Source organism: Brassica napus, chromosome C3, assembly GCF_020379485.1.
Source record: "Brassica napus cultivar Da-Ae chromosome C3, Da-Ae, whole genome shotgun sequence".
NCBI classification, from domain to species: domain Eukaryota; kingdom Viridiplantae; phylum Streptophyta; class Magnoliopsida; order Brassicales; family Brassicaceae; genus Brassica; species Brassica napus.
This window is the reverse complement of record NC_063446.1, coordinates 33,185,920-33,205,359: the sequence shown is the minus strand read 5'-3', so window position 1 is coordinate 33,205,359 and position 19,440 is coordinate 33,185,920. Positions and strand designations below refer to the sequence as shown.

The window sequence follows — 19,440 nt, the reverse complement described above, 5'->3', positions numbered from 1 at the left end:
GTGTCGCGGGTAAGTGTAGGACCCATGCAGATGCTTCATGTTACTAACTTGGCAATTGGCAATACCTCATTTGGATATTTGGAAGGAAACAACGACTTTAGACATGGATGCTCTGACGCATACATATCTACAAAACAGAAACAACTGATGAAATCAGACCACCCAAAAACTTTCAAAGATGTTCTTACAATCTTACACAGGGCCGGCTCATAAACATTTTGGGCCCTCGACATAAACAAATTATATAGTATTTTGGAAAACTATTTTTTGAAAATCAGTTAAAATCAAGAATTTAATGTAATTGCTTAAGCTATTGTATTATTTTGTATGAAAATTTTCCAGACAATTTTAGTTTTTAAAATACATATAGCTAAATTTAGTTAAAATATATTTATTTTTACATTTTTATTTATTAAAGTTGTAAGAAAAAAATTGGACCCTTGGACCTGGGGAGGTCGCACTCCCCGCCCACCCATCTAAGCCGCCCCTGATCTTACAAAGGGATGCAAACCATCTTTGGACATCAACGGAACATCTATGGACATTTATAGATAGCAGTCAGGCGCTGCAGCTCAGCGTTCTTGTTGGCGATCAGTGTACTCCAATCATGAGAAGGCTCGGTGTCATACTTCCAACCAAAGCTGTGACTGTCTTCGAACTCGTGAGTGTATTTGGATGCATACACGAGTAGCTTCTTTGGGACGCATCCTCTAATGATAGGATACTAGAAGCCATCCTTTTTTTTTTTTTTTTTTCAAAAAAAAAGTAGGAGATCATCTAGACGACGGTAACCAAACCGCAAGTATCTCGCATGAAAGAGTCTCACGACTTATTTATTTTCTAGTTTCATTAATAAGAGAAGTGGTCTTCCTTGATTAATATGAGCCAATCCTCATGTCACGTTTCCCATTCATGTTTGTTTGGAGTTGATGCTCCACTTTCTATTTCTTTGCTTCATGTACTCTTTGCTATTTATATGAATGAAGCCTAAAAAGAGGTAGTCTTAACTACCCAAAAGAAAAAGTGTATTGTTGTGTGTTCTCTTGTGTTCATGTTTCTAGATCAACGTTGTTATCTCTTGGCAAGGGACCTATCGTCTAAGCACACACCTGTCGATTAAACCAAAAAAAAAGGATTTATCAACTAACAGAATATGTATTGTGTCCATATGTAATTCAAGTTACTAAATCAAATAGTAACACAGATGTAAGTTACGTGGGGGAAAAGACGCTTGCTTACGTTCCTCCAACGCCTCCGGCGGTATCAGAAGAGATGGTGGAAAAGGGGAGCTCGCAGACGGCGGCGGATGCTCCGTAGCTAGTCGCCGCTGCTACCGGTGCTGATGGTGAAGAGATCGAAATCGTAGCGGCGGTCCGAGTCTGCTCCATTGTCAGCGTTCTGCGCGCGAATGGAGAAGCAGCAGCGAGAGGAGGAGTGGTAGTAGCGGTGTAGTAGGGATATTATATCCTACATCGAGAATTCTAAGGACATTAACTAATATATAAATGGTTAGAGCCAATCCACTAATCGCCAATTGGTTTTAAGTTGGAAGCACATTTAACTTATCCTGGTATTAGAGTCCAGATCCTAAATATCCTAAACCCCTAATTAATATGACCCTTCCGACCGGGTTTATAGGTTGTACTTAATCCTTCCCGACCGGGTATAAAAGTCGTAATTAACTCCAAGTATAACTGTCCTAAAGTTCCGAGATTTCTGGCCGATAAGAGCCATCATCTCGAGGAGGGGTATTAAGGATATTATATCCCACATCGGGAATTCTAAGGGATATTAACTAATATATAAATGGTTAAGGCCAATCCACTAATCACCAATTGGTTTTAAGTTGGAAGCCTATAATAAACCCGAATCTAACATGGTATTAGAGCCCAGATCCTAAAATATCCTAAACCTCTAATTAATATGACCCTTTCGACCGGGTTTATAGGTCATATTTAACCCTTTCCGACCGGGTATAAAGGTCGTAATTAACTCGCTCGGTCGATTATTACTGTCTTAAAGTTCCGAGATTCCCAAATCGAGAATTCTAAGGAACATTAAGTAATATATAAAGGGTTAGGGCCAATCCACTAATCACCATTTGGTTTTAAGTTGGAAACTCATAATAAACTCGAATCTAACACGATGGTTTGAGACCGAGGCGATGTGGGGACGGTGGAGGGAGGAGAGATGGGATAAGGTTTTAGGGAGGGAACGAGAGGTTGAAGAAGATGGGAGGTTGATTGCGATCGGGAGTTTTCTGCAGAGGATTTGAAGAGATGGGAAAGATGAGATTGTAGTGGTTAGCTTCGGAGTCGAAGCCATTTTCGCGTCTCTCTCTTCTTCTCTCTCCCTTGTTCTTTTTTTTTTTGGTTCCTTTGGAGGTTTTGTGCGAATGCTTTTATTCGACAAGTCTGCTTTGTGGTCTAATTGTTTAGTACATGTGGTGGTAAGTGTCTACCAAACTGCGAATCACTCACACACCCACCACCAGAATAAAAATCCGATTCGTGATGTATCAGTACAAACTTTTATTTGGATTCCGGTGGACCGAACTCCCTTCTTGAGATCATTGGGCCGATATCTAAATGTGTCCGTGCTGGTTTTGATTCTTTAGTTTTTTTTATATATAAATTGCTTAACGCGGGGTTGTAGATGTTGTTGCTTAATTTAAGGAGAATATCCAGTATTTGAGGTTGTTCTTAAACGTGTGTTGTTGTGTTGCAGATATTTGTATATGCAGAGGGTTGTGGATGGGGACATTAGTAGGGAGGTGTAGGTTTATACTTGGTTTAGTCGATGAGGACTTGTAAATGACGACCACTTGACTTGTGTGTGTCTTTTGATGTTGTTTGAGCCTGCTCATTACCGTTTTGTTTGGCTCCGTATAGCGTGAGTGATAAAGTAGGCTCTGCTTTTCTAGGTTTCTTGTTTTTTCTCGACTGTGTTGTAAGGGTTCATTTATATTAGCAACAACGGATGAGGTTGGACTCTTCTACTTATTGTTCGTCGGAGTTAAGTCAGACGCAAGTTAATAATAATCATTTTCACACTTATAAGGAGGTTATATAGCTCATTAACATTTCAATGTCTGGATATTAGCCGAAGCTTTAAGGGTATTAAGGCTGTTTTATGTTGATAACTATTACAGTTGTTAATATATGATAATATAGCTCAGCAGATATGTTTTTTAAGGATCGAACTAATTGAAATGTGTTTAATGGAGATAATTTCGTGGTAGTTATAAACCATGAAAGTCTATTTGCAAATCTATAATTAAAATCAAACAAATATTTTTTAACAAAAATTAATTTTATCAAAGAGACGTTATATCATCAATAACAATTGGCGGACACCTTTAAACAAAATAAAAAATTTCATCATGCTTTTCGAAAAAAGGAGTTTATCTTAAATTGATGACAGGCTAAAGGTGGTTTTTAGTAATAACATATTACTCCCTTTGCTTCAATTTAGTTGATGTTGCACACTCATTAATAAATTGTTAATTTTATTATTAATTAAAGCTAATCCACCCAATACAAAAATTTGGATAGAGTAAAATTAGTCAAAAATATTAAACTACATTAAAGTTCTGCATATAAATCTGAAAACGTCATTTAAAAATTGGAACCAAAAAAATATTATGATATTAATTAAAATATTTATAAGGTGATGGTTGTTTAAGGATTTGGTTGTGTTGAATTATGTACCTATCTCAGTAAACTTAGTTTCATACAAAACATTTAACTGATACAGTTCCAACATTCAGTCACGGTTGGCTGCCAGAAGCAAGTGGTTGTCACTCTGGCTTGTGGGACTGTGCTGATGCTTTCAACCTGAAACTAATAAGTATGTGGGTTATTATTTTGGGTCAAGATGGTATTTGACGAAAGCTTAGCATACCCCTGGATGAGTCTTCACAGCCACATCTTCAGTAAATGTAGACACTGTGAAGGTGCGGTGGTTGGTAGTAAAATTGTAGGGCATCACCAAAATCTAAAAGACGTATTGCTTGCCAGCAAGTTCATATAAGCTTTGCTTGTTAATGACAATAGCGATAATGGTAGCAGAAACGTCAGATAAATGGAGTGTGTTTGTGGAGGCAAACCTCCTCAAGAGCCAGTGAGGCTGCTTCTATCTTGGTGAGTTTCGTCTTGTGTGTCAAACACGACACGTTACCCGAGATGCAGTGTGCTAAGTTGGATTTGTTAATCAAATATGGATATTGTATAGCTGAGATTAAGTATGAATTATCAAAATCTGTTAAAACCGGTTTGGTGACACACGTTTGTTGAAATGGAGTGAAGTCAGTGATTTCTCCAACTTCGTGCTGCAACTGGTGCAAAAAACATAAGACCATCCATTTTGCTGGACCCCACTGACGATCTGAGCTCTGAACAGGAAGTTAGCTTCTTGATCTTCACAAAGGCAATTGAAAATGATACAATATATCTTTGACCAAAAAAGATACGATATTTTTTAGAAGATAATAGAGTAAAAGTTATCTGATCGGTTGACTTGCAGAGGTTTGTATGAAAATCCCCAGGTGTCACAAGTTCTACACGTGGGAAGAGCTTTGTAGCCGCACCTCTCAATCTGTAAACAGTATAATTATTTTAAAATGGATACGAACACATGGATTTAGTGTTAAAATCCCTACAAATGGTTACGAAAGCATATAATATGATTCGCAAGAAGGACATACATAGAGTTAAAGATCAGAATTTATCAAGGAAGGATTTGATATACACTATTGCCCTCAGTATGCATTTTCTTGGATTCGAGTAATACATTCTTGCAGCTTGAGCTGAAAACGTACACACAATGTCAGTTGGTCATGGAAGCTGCAATATAATGAAATAGGAAAGCCTCGTTTTGAGCGACTTCAATTCCAGAAAAGCATGCCCTGTCTCTGTTTGTACTGAGCTCCTGCCAGGAAAAATAAAAGACGAAGACGCCATACTTTGACCATAGTATTTCAAATAATCTCTTAATCATCTCAAAACTGAACAATAAAAAGATGGAGAACACACATCCAACGTATGACTGTTTGCCTGTGCAAGTTGCAAATTCTTTTCCTGCACATTCCTTAAGTTGATCCTCAGTTTCTGAAACTCAACCCCGCTAAGATCAAAACTTTTACTGCAACCACAAAAAAAAAAAAAAAACATTCACCACCAAAAACCACGCTCATCAAACTCATAAAAGAGAAAGATGGTTACTTTCTGTGTGCTAGAGCTTTTATCAGTGTCATGTTTTCCTGCAAAACCAATAAAGCAACCAAAAATCAGTAAAATAACAGTCTGCCACCATAAACGCACCAAAAATAAAAGTGCAAAAGGCAATGCCTTTTCAAGCTTCTCAGTATATTCTTTAGAAGAGAAGCATATTTTGCTACGTCTCTTCATTGGTTTCGATTGACCCTCCAAATTGCTAATAAACGCCAGTTTTGTACTATGTGCACTGCTAAAGGCACTCATAACACTAAAGGCAAAGCTAATAACGGAATCAAAAACTTACACGAACACATTGATTTAATGTTAAAATTCCTACAAATAGTTACCAAAGCATATGTTTAATATGATATAAACTATTGCTAATTTTTCTGGCAGTTTTGTAAAACGTGAGACTTGCGACGTACCTGGGTTGTGAAAGCTTTGATGGCAGCAATTCTCAGGTCAAAGTAAAAATTGGTGGCCGGTGGGGGGGGGGGCGTGGGGGGGAGTATCAGATTGAGAAACAATTGCATCGGAAGAACTGAGGAAGAAATTTTCAAAGGAGTGATCTAGGGTTAGACGTAAGAGAATCTCAAAGCCTGTGTATTAGATGATATATTCCAATCTCAACCCTCATATATTTATAGGTTTTCATGTGTTTTTCGGTTATACAATGCTTCAGGCTTTGATAGTAAAGCGAGTTTAATGTGAAGGGATCACTCATTGCAATGGTTGAGAGATGAACGTTTATCAGAGGCTGAGAAAGAGAAGGAGATGAGGAGACAGGGTAAACCGAAAGTTAAATGGAAAAGAAAGTGATTGCAGCGTTTCAGATGATCACCGATTATTAATTATGATGGGCTTCATAGTTTTGATAATGAGCTCTTTAGCTAAATATAAGATGACCCAACAAATAATAAAACCCACGAAACAACATCTAAATGAAACGCGGCTTGGATGTGTGTTTAGACACGTGTCGACGCCTAATGAACCTAATTTCTGACGTGGCACTCCTTAGAAGGAGAGAGTCTCTTCTTTATAGTATAAGATTGCTTAATAACACTTTTAATATATACTTATTTGGATATTTTTAGAATCTTATGAATCGACTCCAATCCAGAAGAATTCGACTTAAACTCTGTCCAGAGATTTGTAGTATAGGTAGAATCGGCCCTGAGATTTTGGAGTCTTGTAGCAAGGTCTATGTAAATTTTTTTTCTTTAAAATTTGGGAGGCTTAAAATTTTGTTTTCTAGACTTGTATATATATATTTTTTCAAAAAATTCGAAGGCTTACAGAAAATGTTTCCCTTAGCATGGTTTAGGGCCGACCCTGAATATATAAATAGAGTTTAATTTTCCAAAATCAAACTGATATCCAAAAAAAAATCGATTCGTACTTGAATGGGTACTTGAATATTTATATCTAACTAATTACGTAAACAAATTAAAAATAAAATTGTTAACTAATTTGAATTTTGTCACGAATGAAACAATTCTATACAAATCTGTGAAATTATTAAGGTTAGCACGTAAATAGACGATATCGAATTATATATAATAAATATAATTAATAAAATAGTTAGAAAAAACTGAAAATGTAATCAAATACTTAAAATATAAAATTTATGTTTTATACTTATAATAAATAATGTCGAATTAATTATAAAAACAATAATTGAAATAACTAAAATTAGTTAAAAATTGTAAGAAATCATTTAAAAATAGGTAAGTATTATTTTGTACTTCGATTTTAATAGAATATATATATATACTGAGATTTTGATCCTCTACAAATGTTTATTTTCATTTTTTATCCATAAATATGTGTTTTACATAATTAGTTGTACTAGGGGATTTGTCCGGGCTACGCCCGGGTTGTTTGTTTATAATTTTTTAAATTATTTTATTTACAAACTTTTGAAAGTTATACATAATTTAAAATCAATAAATCGGAAAATGTCTAAGATATTAAAGCAAATGGAGTATATTTAAAATACTAAATCGGAAAGTTATACAAAAGTGAGTTAATATTCCACAAAAAAAGGATAATGAAAAAGACATAAGTAACAGCTATCAAATACCTGTACAATTTGATTGTGCACAGCATCATGGCAAAATAATGTCCGCACTTCAGACAAGAAGCCCTTGATCTCTGTTTCTTCCAGTTCATCCACACGATTCATGGCAAAGATACGAGTTTCACCGATGAAGCTAACTACGAAGAATGTGTCCAATGCTTCATCAACTGAAGATTTCAAGGACCACAATCCTGCGATACCTTCAAGTTCTAACGACGCCTGCAATCCAGCCGAATTTACCATTATAAAGCAGATTAGAAAAAATGCTTGTACAAGACATGTAGAGTTCATGACATAATTCAAACCTTTTCGTTGATCCCTTTGCTAACTATGCGTAGAGAGCCATACTTTGACCCTCCAGAACAAGTTACAACCTGACTTTGCCCATGTTTCTCGGGGTCGACTAGACACAAGTCGTGAATAGGCCCCAGGTTGACAAATTTTTTTAACACTTGTATTCTTGATCCTTGTGCATCAAGATCTATTTTTATCAGCTGCAATTTAATATGAAAACAGTTAGAATTGGTTCTGTTTCTACTAAAAGTCACAGAAAAAAAAGACATTTTGTTATTATACCTGAGAGTCACTACAGCTTGAGCCTACAAAAACTAGAGAATTTCCAAGGTACGAAATGGTCGAAGCAATTGATGTTTCACCCAGAAGCTCAACTCTGAGATCAGTGACCCTTCAGATTCAAATAAAGTCAGGGCACACACATAATCATTCATTACAGCAAATACATCAACTTTTCAGAATTTAAAAGGATATAGAAAGAAACCTTTGATTCTCATGTGAGACAGCAACCAGATGAAGCCGTCCTTCATCATCACCTAGAAGAAACCTAAACCCATCCAGTCTTCCAAATGATTTTGCTGTGAACTGGAAACAATTTTATTCAAATGTTAATATAAAACTGAAATAATTAACAGAAATCTTAAAACTGAAATAATTAACTTACACATGGTTTTGGTCTTTCTTTATATGTGTTCGCACTACAGTAAACGATTAGTTCTTCTCCAACTATAAGGACGCCACAGAGGGGTGTGGGTAGAGCAATCAGTAGGCCAGCACTTTGGTCGATATTGTCACGTGTCCATGGACCCGTAACAGGAACACTACCAGTTTGGGAGACGTAATACGTTTTGGCATGAGCACCTTCGGCGTCCTATGATATCAAACATTAATTAGCCCCCGACCCGACAGAGAAATAAATTGAGTTAAGCATGATGAGTTAAGCATGACATGCCCAAAAAAAAAGACAAGAAACTTGTTGAACCTGACAAAGGACGGCTACTGTGGGCACGTCACACCCATAAAGAAATTTGACGTCCTTGACCAGCAAGTTACACATCCTGAAATTTCGACACCAAATGTAAACACCTGTTCTAAAAAATTTTCACTGTGAAAAAGACACTACCTTGGGACAAAAGGTTTCTCAAGCTCCCCAAAGTTGTCAAGTGGAAAAGCACATAAGCCCCGTTTAGCCACCTAATTCATACAAATAACAAGTTCTGTGACATCACATAAGTGAAATTTCTTATAGCAGAAAAAAAAAATACCTTATGCCAGCTCGTAACCATATAGACACCAATTACTCTATAGTCCGGATCAATTGTGCAAATCTACACAAGCAGTTAAGACTTAACTCACCAAAGAATACTAGATTCCATACCTGATCAGCCCACGGATGTTTAGATGTACAAGCGTCAATATCCATAGAAGCATTTCTGAAAATCAGACTATGTGAAATATATTCAATTACACATCGTTAGATATTATATTATTACCGTGTAATCAGCTCATTTGAGCTCACATCCCATTGAAGGACACAAACTTTGTGTCTTTCCGTTACGATGATCAGAACATCCAGCAGTCCGTCCTGCAAAAGATGGAGAAATATTTAATATTTTAAACTAGCTAAAAAATAAATAAGTGATCAGAAGATATACTCACAAGAGGACGAAACGGATGCAGAGAAACTATGCGCCCGTTGATAGGTACATTTCTCATGAGCTGCACAGGAAAATTGGATGTCATTTTGAATAAACAGGAATTTGTTATGAACAATGTGGATTGCTATTAACCAAGACAAGAAGAGATGGCCTATCAGGCCACTACCAGGCCAAACCACAGCCGTGTCCAAGAGGAGAGAGAGAGAGAGTCGACTACAGGAGAGAGAGAGGCAGCTTAGAGAGAAGAGAAAACCATATTTCCTTTTCCTATTAGATGTTATCTTTAATTTTATGTATTTAGTAGATTTCCTATTTCATGTAAGATTAGGATAAGTACTCTTTCCATTTATCTATATCTTGTAATCCTTATATAAGGAACCCCTTTTAATGATTAATAATACACACGAAATATTCAGTCTCAAACCCTTCGTTTACAACACGTTATCAGTACGATAGACTCCAAAACCCTGAGACAAAACCTAACCTAAAATCCGTCACACATAAACCCTAATCCAGATGTAACTTAAAATCGATCTATCTCTCAAACCCCGAGGAACCAGATGACGAGCTATATATCAAATTGAAGCTCTGGACGAGGTAAATCTATCGGCGAAAACCGTTCGTCAATCCGATCTCAGACGCGCCCACACTCGCAGAAACAATAGACGGCGCCGCCTTGGTCTTTTGGAACCCTAATCCCGAAGAACCCTAATTCGTTCTTGATTCCGTTCCAGCAAGCATTACCGTCTCAGCTTCATCCCGATCTCAGCTCAGACGAACCCTTGAACTCAATCCCGTCTCGCGTTCCCGTCTCTGCCTCAGCTCGATCTGACGATCAGCCTCAACCCGTTCGCGAGAGACAACCAAGGCGATCGCGACCTAACAAACCTAACCCGATCGCATCCTCTCAGCTCGCGATCCCGAAGCAGCCAGCTCGCGTCCGTTCGAGGTTCATCTTGGTGGTCCAGTTTCTACAATCTGCAAAACAAAGGTAATCCTAATTCTGAGAACATGAATTGAACCTGGTTGTCTTGTAAAGATTGAAACCCTAAAAGATAATCTCTAAAACTAAACGCCATAGGATAATAGATCAATACTCTATGAGTAAATCGAAGCTCTATAAGTTCGATCTAAACCTAAGAAAGAGATTGATCCATTGATCAATTAAAATCAGAGCCTTAAAGGTTTTTGAATCTCAATTCAAATCCCCTTGATCAAAGATCAAAGTTTTCGAAATCCCCTAAAACTCTAATTAGAAAATCGGTTTTAAAATTTGATTTGAAACTTGAGTGTTTTTGATTGATCACCTAGAGCTGTAATTAGGATTGTTTCAAAACTTGAATCTGAATCTTGTTTAAACTAAAACCATAATTTCGAAGTTAAAGATCCTAAGGCCTTGAAACCCTTAATCGGTCACTTGAATGTTTTAAAACCCTAATCTCGATTTTAAAATTCTAAAGGCCTTGAAACCTTAATCTTATTTTGCTAAATAGATTTCTACTAAAGTTTAAATTAAAACCCTATATTTTATAAAGTAGAAATCCAATTGATTAAGGTTGCTTGCATAAATGAGAGTTCGGTTGCTAGATTACTTGATACTAAAATCTAGTTGAATATTACCAAACCTTGAAATTAGTAAACCTAATAGAGATGCAACTATGCAATAGGATTAAATACATTTAGATTAATAATCTCCTATTGTATATAGCCGTATGGCCTAATACATTGTACACACTTGCGGCCTTGTGCCCTTGATTGATTAAAAGCCGTGTGGCTTAGTGTACATCTAAGAGGCCGTGTGGCCTAGCATCCGGATAGTCATATGACCCGGACTGCATCATGATCCGATCCTTAAGATCGTTGTATCACATAATAAACATGAAAGTCTAAGGCAAAGCCGTATGGCCTTATATCTGGATTGATATATAAACCGGATTGTATCATGAACCAATCTCTAGGATTGTTGTATCACACTAACATGGCCGTGTGACCTAATTGGCACCATGATCGATTGTTTTCATAGATGCGTAAGACTTGTTTGTGGCCGAGCTTGATAAATATCATGCGGCCACATGATCACATTGTGAACCTAAATTTTAAATGACAATGTGACTCAGATATCGAAAAGGGACTTGGTGATACAATCACCAAGGACAACAATGAGAATGAATTGGTACAGGGCTATAAGCATTATATTCCATCATCTCATTGAAGGTCTAAAAGATCAGTACATCACTATAGAAAATCCACTAGACTTTTGGGATGCTTTACAGCATAGAAATTACCACCAGAAAACGGTGTTGCTTCCAAAGGCTAGAAATGACTAGAAGAATCTAAGATTCTTGGATTACAAATTCATGGATGAGTACAACTCAGTCTTGTTTAAGACAGTCTCGATGCTGAGACTTTGTGGTGAAGTAGTAACCAAGGAAGAGTTACTAGAGAAGTCCTATTCCACATTCCATGTGTCGAAAGTCATACTGTAACAACAGTATAGAATAAAAGGCTTCGCCACTTATACTGATCTGATTTTCAAAAGGACCAAATTTCGATACGACTAGTCTTATTGCTTTATGATTGCATTCGTGTTTACTTTAACCTAAGGATCATTCACGATTTATATGGAATTGGTTTTAAGTTTATTAAATCTTGTCTGATCTTACTTAAACATATGAATGTTTTAAAGAGTTGCCTAAAGGGCATAAAACCAAGTAAGAAATCATGAATGGTATAGAAAGCCTAGTAGGAAAACTATGGCTAAGGCATTTGCCTATAAGGCATTATATACACCCAAAGAAATGTGGTCCATTGAAGTTATAATGAATGGTTTCCAAATAAGAAACAATGGGCAAGAAAGGTAACAAAGTTCCTTCAGATCTTTAAGAATAAAAACGCCTAAGACCTTTGAAAGAAAGTGGTCGAGACTATACCGATGATCTCTACTGATTTAACTATGCTAAGGATCAGTATGATAAGAGGCAAGAGATGTGGTGACCATATTGAGAAATACCACGAAATTTTACACTATATGGCATGATAGGATTAGCCATCCTAGTATAGAACTTGATGCAAAAGATTAATATTGAAAAGGCACAGAGTTATCCCGTAAAGATCTCACGTTGTGAAACATGTACACATAGGGAAACTCATTAGGCTTAATTATCCCAAAGCACCATGACCTTATAGTATGGTCATGAGGGGGGGGGGGAGGATAAACCCATGATCAATACTACAAGTTCGTGTACTATGGTCTAAACACCATGATATATGGCTCGCCATTACTAGACCATAAAGGGCCATTACCCGGCCAAAGAGAGGCCATGATACAAACGGTCTGGCCGCAAAGGCCATAACCGGCCGGAAAGGCCATTACCTATATGCTTGGGGACATTATGAATATACATGTACAGAATGATAATAAGCATCAGGCCATATAAGTGAGCATAGATATTCCCATCTAAAGAATGAATATGGGTCATTAAAACCAGACAAACCATCTTAAGAGATTCTGAGATAAAACCACCACATACATATATGTGCCGTCTAAGATGGAACCTTCGAAGAGGATTGGGAATATATGTTGGATAGAAGTATTACTTTCTCCCCGAATTCAAAGAAAGCTTGAGCCAAAACATGGGTGATTAAAATAGTGGCCAAGTACGGATTGCATGATCAAATGGATCCGACTATCCAAACATTAAAGGAGAAAGATTATAAGCTGGATAAAGAAAGAGTAAAGGAATGATAAGAATGGTTTTAACCATCATTGTCTTGGCAAAATCCTCGGACTATACATTATGATATAAGACGTCAAAAGAAAGATAATATAAAGATAGCCAATTGAGAAGCTAATCGAAATGCCAGACACTGACCCGAAAAAGAATGACTAACCAGCTTAGCACCAAACGAAATTTAAAGTCCTAGAAGAGACATAATCAAGTTGCTATAGAGTCTATGCAAGATAGACCAAGTGTTCCATAAGAGTAAAGAAACTCGGATAGAAAGAAAAGGTGCATAGACAGATCCGAAGTCATGATAAGAGAAACCATACCAGACATAGAGATAAAGGCTGGCCAGCTACACATCTAAGGTACCAAGCCAAGTAGTCTTGGGACGCCAAGCTGCTAGGTAAAAAAGGTCCTGGATAACGAAATCTCAAAGTGATCAGATCATGTCTGGAACATAGTGGGATCACATGAAAGTGTCGACACACACATTTGTATAAAGATACATAAGAGAATAGCACTTGAACATAAGCGAGGATCATGTACCCACGAATGAGTACTCATCATACAATCATAGAATCATAAAGATTATAAAGAATAGAAAGATAAACGTGGAGGTTCAAAGTATCTAAAGAGAGATGAGCGTATTGGCCATGTACATATACAGAAACGCCATCTGATAAACCAGTGAAATAGATGGATCTTGTGAGATAAAGAAACCGTGAGAGAGGACACATGATCACGTGGCCTAGAGTGTCTATGTCTTCATATTAACAGCATTAGATCATAGCTTGTTTACACAAGGTACTCACAGAGATCAAAGGAACAAATTATAAGGAGATGAACCCCTATGTGGTGATTGCTGCTACAGATTTTCGATATTAAACCAAGTCTGGTCATAAGAAAGAAAATAGATACACTAAATGTAGTAAGCAGCATATGGATCACTGGATAAGATAAGATAAGAGAACAGCTCTGTTCCTAAGCTGATTCATGGACTGAAGCAAAAGCAGCTGCATAAAGTATATAAAAGAAATTGATCACACATGATCATTGATCTTTAAAGACAATCCAATAACAGTCCATATACATATGAGAATTTATAAAGAAATTCCTTGTGCTTATACTAAACCTAAAAGAGGTTAGAAGAATGATACAAAACATATCTGTAGGCGTCCAGCACATTGGCTGAGAGCGTCCGGTCCTTCAAACTAGAGACGTCCGACTCTGTCCGTCCAAGGACGTTCAGCTCTTCAGCAAAGAGCGTCCAGATTTTCTAGACACGTCCGGCTTTTAGACCTAAAAGGCGTCTGACCCTTCTTCTTGGTCACGGGCTAATAGAAACTAAAGATCAACCATCAGGTTGCAATCCGACATTAGATCCCTTAAGGATCCAGCATAGCAGAATGGTCTGCTGCTGTATGAACTCCATAAAGCTTTGTCATAAGATTAAAAAGGAGACATCTAATCTGACGGATACCAAAGAAGTATTGTAGCCCATAAAGCTTATGAGATCTATGACCTAAGGTCATTAGGCGTCATTAAGATATGAACGCAAGGAATAAGACATTACATAAAGCAAAGAAATTGATGTCCACATGAGAGATACATGAGAGTGTGTTCGGCCGAAGAGCCATGATAAGAGATTATAAAACCTCAAAGCAATAATCATTTAACACTCATAAGATTAATAAGTGGACATGTATGGACGTGGTCTATGGACTGGACATTGATCGACCAGATTGAAACATGGCAGAATGGTTATCATAGTTAACCAAAAGTATAGAAGTAGATGATCACGTCTGAATCATGAATACATGCAAACACGTTTTGCAAAGACCAACATGTGATTCCCGAGGACAATGTGGTTCACATTGCTTAGCACACATGCTTTAAACGGGACACTCAATGTCAAAGGACATGAGAAACGATCTAAGAGGTCTAAGTGGTCTTAATTACAGTGCAGTAATGAAACTGGCCGATTACTCCCTTCCTACACAGACAGGATAGATCACGCATCAAGATGCGTAGTATGTAGAACCTACACCGAGGTTCACATCAGGGGGAGTAGTGCGTGTTGTACTCTTTTTCCTTCATCATGGTTTTGTCCCACTGGGTTTTCCTGATAAGGTTTTAATGAGGCAACATTAAGCGTACTACAAATCCTATATGGTTATGGCATCCAAGGGAGAGTGTTATGAACAATGTGGATTGCCATTAACCAAGACAAGAAGAGATAGCCTATCAGGCCACGACCAGGCCCAACCACAGCCGTGTCCAAGAGGAGAGAGAGAGATCCGACTACAGGAGAGAGAGAAGCGGCTTAGAGAGAAGAGGAAACCATCTTTCCTTTTCCCATTAGATGTTATCTTTCTTTTATGTATTTAGTAGATTTCCTATTTCATGTAGGATTAGGATAAATATTTTTTTCCATTTATCTCTATCTTGTAATCATTATATAAGGAACCTCTTTTGATGATTAATAATACACACGAAATATTCAGTCTCAAACCCTTCGTTTACAACAGGACTGTAACAAAAAGACAATTTCAAATCGCTAGTGTGTTGTACGTAGTACCTCAATTCCCTGAGGGGTGATCTTGTGAATTTCAATCCTATTGCACTTACGGAAAACAAGGATAAACATGTGATATACCTGAAGAAAAGAAAAGAAGAATAATAAAAAAGTGACAAGACTTACGCAATAACCAGGTTCCTGAGGCTGGTAAAGTTACCCACACATGAGTAAAATTGAGTACCACATTATCAGATTAAATAAAACTAGGGCTTGCCCCGGACAAAGCCCGGGTTTTTTTTCAAGAAAATGTTATATATTTTTTATTATTATAACCACATAAATTGTGTATATTGTAACTATACATGAAATAATTGCAAAAAAAAATTACAAAAAGGTGTTAAAATGTTAAAAAATTGAATTATTCCGTTTAATAATTCGTTAATTCTCAAGCTTTTGATATACCAACAAGTTAACTCTTAAGTAAAACATGTTAATGATATCTTGCATATTTGCATTGTTTAAAGCTTCTATTTTGTACATAACTAGACCCTGACCCGCGCACCAGCGCGGATATGAATTTTCAGTTTTTAATAATTTATTTTATTAAATGATGTATTTGTAATATTCGTTCATATTATATTCATTAAGTAAATTTTTTTTTTTGCATCTTAAACTATCTATTTTTTTACGAATGTGTGATATCATATAAAAAATTTAAAAAAATGAGTATAGAGTTAATTAGATAATTTTAAAAACAGAAATTTTTCTTTCGTGTGCGATATCATATAAATAATGATCCGCCCAGTTAACAAAAACCATGATTATTTTATGTGTAATTTTTTTATTTTGACCATTTCCTTAAAACTATATTAAATTTAACATATTTTAATTAGAATATTTTTAATATCTTTACCTTTTTATTTGAAATGCAACTCAATATTTTTTTTTAACAATTATAACAAAATATTTAAAAAATATTTTTAGAATTTGTTTGAAAAATATGAAAATTACATTTTAAATTAAAATTATCCTAAAATATGATAAGTTTTGATGTAAACGAAAACTTAAATTATGTCAAAAATAATGGTATTCAATGATAATAACAATTTTAATTGATTATTTTTAAAAAAATACATTTACAAAAATATTGTTTGAAAGAAAATTCATTTATCTTTCAAATATAAAATGAAAAATATTATAATTAAATAATAAAAAATATAAATAAAAACCATAAATTTAGCAAATGACAACTGGGTTATATTATGTTAAAATTTTCTTTCTAACAATTTATCAAATGACAAATGAGTTATGAGCAAATAATACCATATAATTTTTAAAAACATAGCCATTCTTAAATATTGTTTGAATAAATAATTATTTTTAAATTTAATCAACTGAAAATAATATCCGTACAATTGTGTGAATCAAATTCTAGTTTTATTGATGCATGTTATATATTAGTGCTGCATGTTTTAGGTAACATTTTAATGATGCACGTTTTTAAAAATCTCCATTATTAAAATTATGCACGTAAGGATAACTCATGGGTTTTTTTGGTTGATTAAATGACATTATGTCCAAATTTATTTAAGGAAATTTCATTAAGGTAACTGAAATAGACAAACAATAAAATATGAAGTTTAAATTCATTTAAGCATATTTCATTAATGTAACTGAAAAGACAAGTAATAAATTAGGCAGTTTTATTCGTTTTAGGATATTTCATAAATGCAACTGAAAAAGACAAGCAAGAAAAAAAGAGAATTTAATTAATGAAGTAAGAACATTTTCAAATTGGCACTTCTCTTTTAATAATATAGATGATCATATAGATTAGGAGTTTAGCATCTTTAGGATCCATTTTGCATTCATATGTCTTAATCAGGTAATGGAGTATCTTATGGAGTAATCAGAGGTGTTTAGAAGCATTGTGATCCAAAAAGAGATGAAGAATGGAGATTGATCAATCATAAGGCGAGCCACGCGGGTTGCAGCACCCCGAGTCCACTTACCCGCGTCACCGAAAGACCAACTCGGAGGAGCCACGCGGGAAGGATCACGCGGGGTCGACTACCCGCTCGCACGAGCTAGAAGAATCATCGAGGTTCGACGCGGGGAAGGCGAAGCGGGGAAGGCGACGCGGGTGATCCCCATCTTCCCCTACCCGTGTTGTCGAAGACTTTGTTCGAGGAGTCACGCGGGTGAAGCAGCGTGGGATCACTCACCCACTCGCACGAAGAAGGAGTATCGTCGAAGGTCCAACGCGGGGAGGATGACGCGGGTTGGTGTCGATCGTCTCAACCCACGTCGACGCGTTATCTTAGTCGAAATTTTAATGTTTTTAAGGGCTTTTAAGAATTTTTAATAGAAACCATTAGGTTTTCCAAAGACATATAAATACTCTTGTAATCCTAAAGTTAGGATCTTATCTTGTTTTCTATCTAACAACAAAGAACTTTTAGGTGAAAGATCTTATCTTGATCATTTTCTCTTGTGATTTGCTTGAATAATTTGATCACTAATCATGATTAGCACCAAATCATCATTGATTCTTGGGATCATCATGAAGAGTAGTGAGTAGTCATCTTTGGATTCATGGGTGAGGGAGACTAAGGGTGATTAAGCTAGATCTAAGGTGTTTTAGTATAGATCCATCTTGTTCGTTGCTAGTAGAGTGCTTTTAATGCAATTTTAGAGTTGACCTCTCTAAAGTTGAGCTCTAGGCATTTCACACCTGAAAGGTGTTTGATGAAATGCCTGAACCAACTCTCCTAAGCTTTTAACATTATTTACCAAAGAGATTTGTTGTTAAAGGTGTTAAGATGGCTAGTAGACTTGAGATTAATGATTACTTAGATAACATTCAACCAAAGAGATTTGATGCTTGAGTTATCTTAGTAAATGAGCATTCATCTAGAGATAGAGTTTGTTTAGGATGGTGTCTAGGTCTAAGGTAGATAGATTGGTTGAAAGTTAACACCTTTAGATTGAAACTTGATCACCCAAGGTCAATTCCTTTAGTCCATGAGTTCTCTTATCTCATAAGAAAGAAAACTTTGTCCTTTATTGCTTTTCAGTAGCATTCTAATTCAAAAATCATCTCACCAATTGATAGCACTTAGATTAAGCATGGTCTTGCATTCCATTTGCTTTAGAATCACTTAGAACTGGTTTGACATCTTTTATTCTACAACATTTGATTAGGAGCCTTGAAACTCCTATCATCAAATTGGCGCCGTTGCCAAATTCTAAGTTGATTGTGACATTGGGATTTAGTCATTTGCTTGAGACTAAGTCAATTTTTGTTTGATTGTGTTATTGCTTTTCTTTCTTTTTCTCCCTTTGCATTTCAGGTGTATGAACACAAGGAGCAGAGGTCCAACAAACCTAGTTCCAAGTGTTGAAGACATTAGAGCACTTGAGAGGGAGATTGCAAGACAGAGTAGATAAGTAGAGCAACAAGCTCACTTACAAAGGTTAGGGTTTGGATATGGAGAATCTGCCTCAAGATGGTGATGCCCAAGGAGGCATTGATCCAAAAGCTGATCACCTTCGACCACAGCGCCAGCCACAACATCCACCGCGCCAAGCTCGTGCCATTGGAGCCTATGTTCAACATTAATGGTCATAGGTTGGGAATCAGAGCACCACCAGTGGAGAACAACAACTTTTAGATCAAGTCAGGACTGCTCAACACAATAGAGAACAACAAGTATCATGGTTTGCTGCTGAAGACCCTTTTTATCACTTGTACCAGTTTGATAAGTATTGTGGCTTGTCCAAGACAAATGGTGTTTCTGAAGATGCTTTCAAGTTGAAGCTGTTCCCTTTCTCTTTGGGAGACAAGACACACCAATGGGAGAAGACTCTACCAAGTGACACTGTCACTACTTGGGAAGAATGTAAGAGAGCTTTCCTAGACAAGTTCTTCTCTACTTCAAGGACAGCT

The 19,440-nt window shown here is 36.3% G+C and overlaps 1 protein-coding gene across 1 annotated transcript; it reads right to left on the bottom strand.

The window, feature by feature from the left end:
* Positions 1–3,624: 3,624 nt before the first annotated feature.
* Positions 3,625–15,714, bottom strand: LOC111204575 (DNA damage-binding protein 1b-like). Its single transcript, XM_022699651.2, has 17 exons — positions 15,675–15,714; positions 15,552–15,600; positions 9,250–9,309; positions 9,084–9,175; positions 8,969–9,023; positions 8,856–8,918; positions 8,714–8,784; positions 8,573–8,648; positions 8,255–8,461; positions 8,075–8,175; positions 7,873–7,981; positions 7,602–7,790; positions 5,642–7,515; positions 5,223–5,260; positions 4,706–5,142; positions 3,904–4,596; positions 3,625–3,836 (listed from the first exon to the last, which is right to left on the bottom strand). Exons 3-13 carry the CDS (start codon positions 9,304–9,306, stop codon positions 7,243–7,245), a joined length of 1,293 nt encoding a protein of 430 aa, XP_022555372.2. The 5' UTR covers positions 9,307–9,309; positions 15,552–15,600; positions 15,675–15,714; the 3' UTR covers positions 3,625–3,836; positions 3,904–4,596; positions 4,706–5,142; positions 5,223–5,260; positions 5,642–7,242.
* Positions 15,715–19,440: the final 3,726 nt, after the last annotated feature.

Excerpts from the sequence above, each read along its gene's own strand:
- LOC111204575 (XM_022699651.2), bottom strand. The coding sequence starts at position 9,306 with ATGAGAAATGTACCTATCAACGGGCGCATAGTTTCTCTGCATCCGTTT. Across the intron at positions 9,176-9,249 it reads TGCATCCGTTTCGTCCTCTT|GACGGACTGCTGGATGTTCT; the intron begins GTGAGTATATCT and ends CATCTTTTGCAG. Across the intron at positions 8,919-8,968 it reads AACATCCGTGGGCTGATCAG|ATTTGCACAATTGATCCGGA; the intron begins GTATGGAATCTA and ends CTGCTTGTGTAG.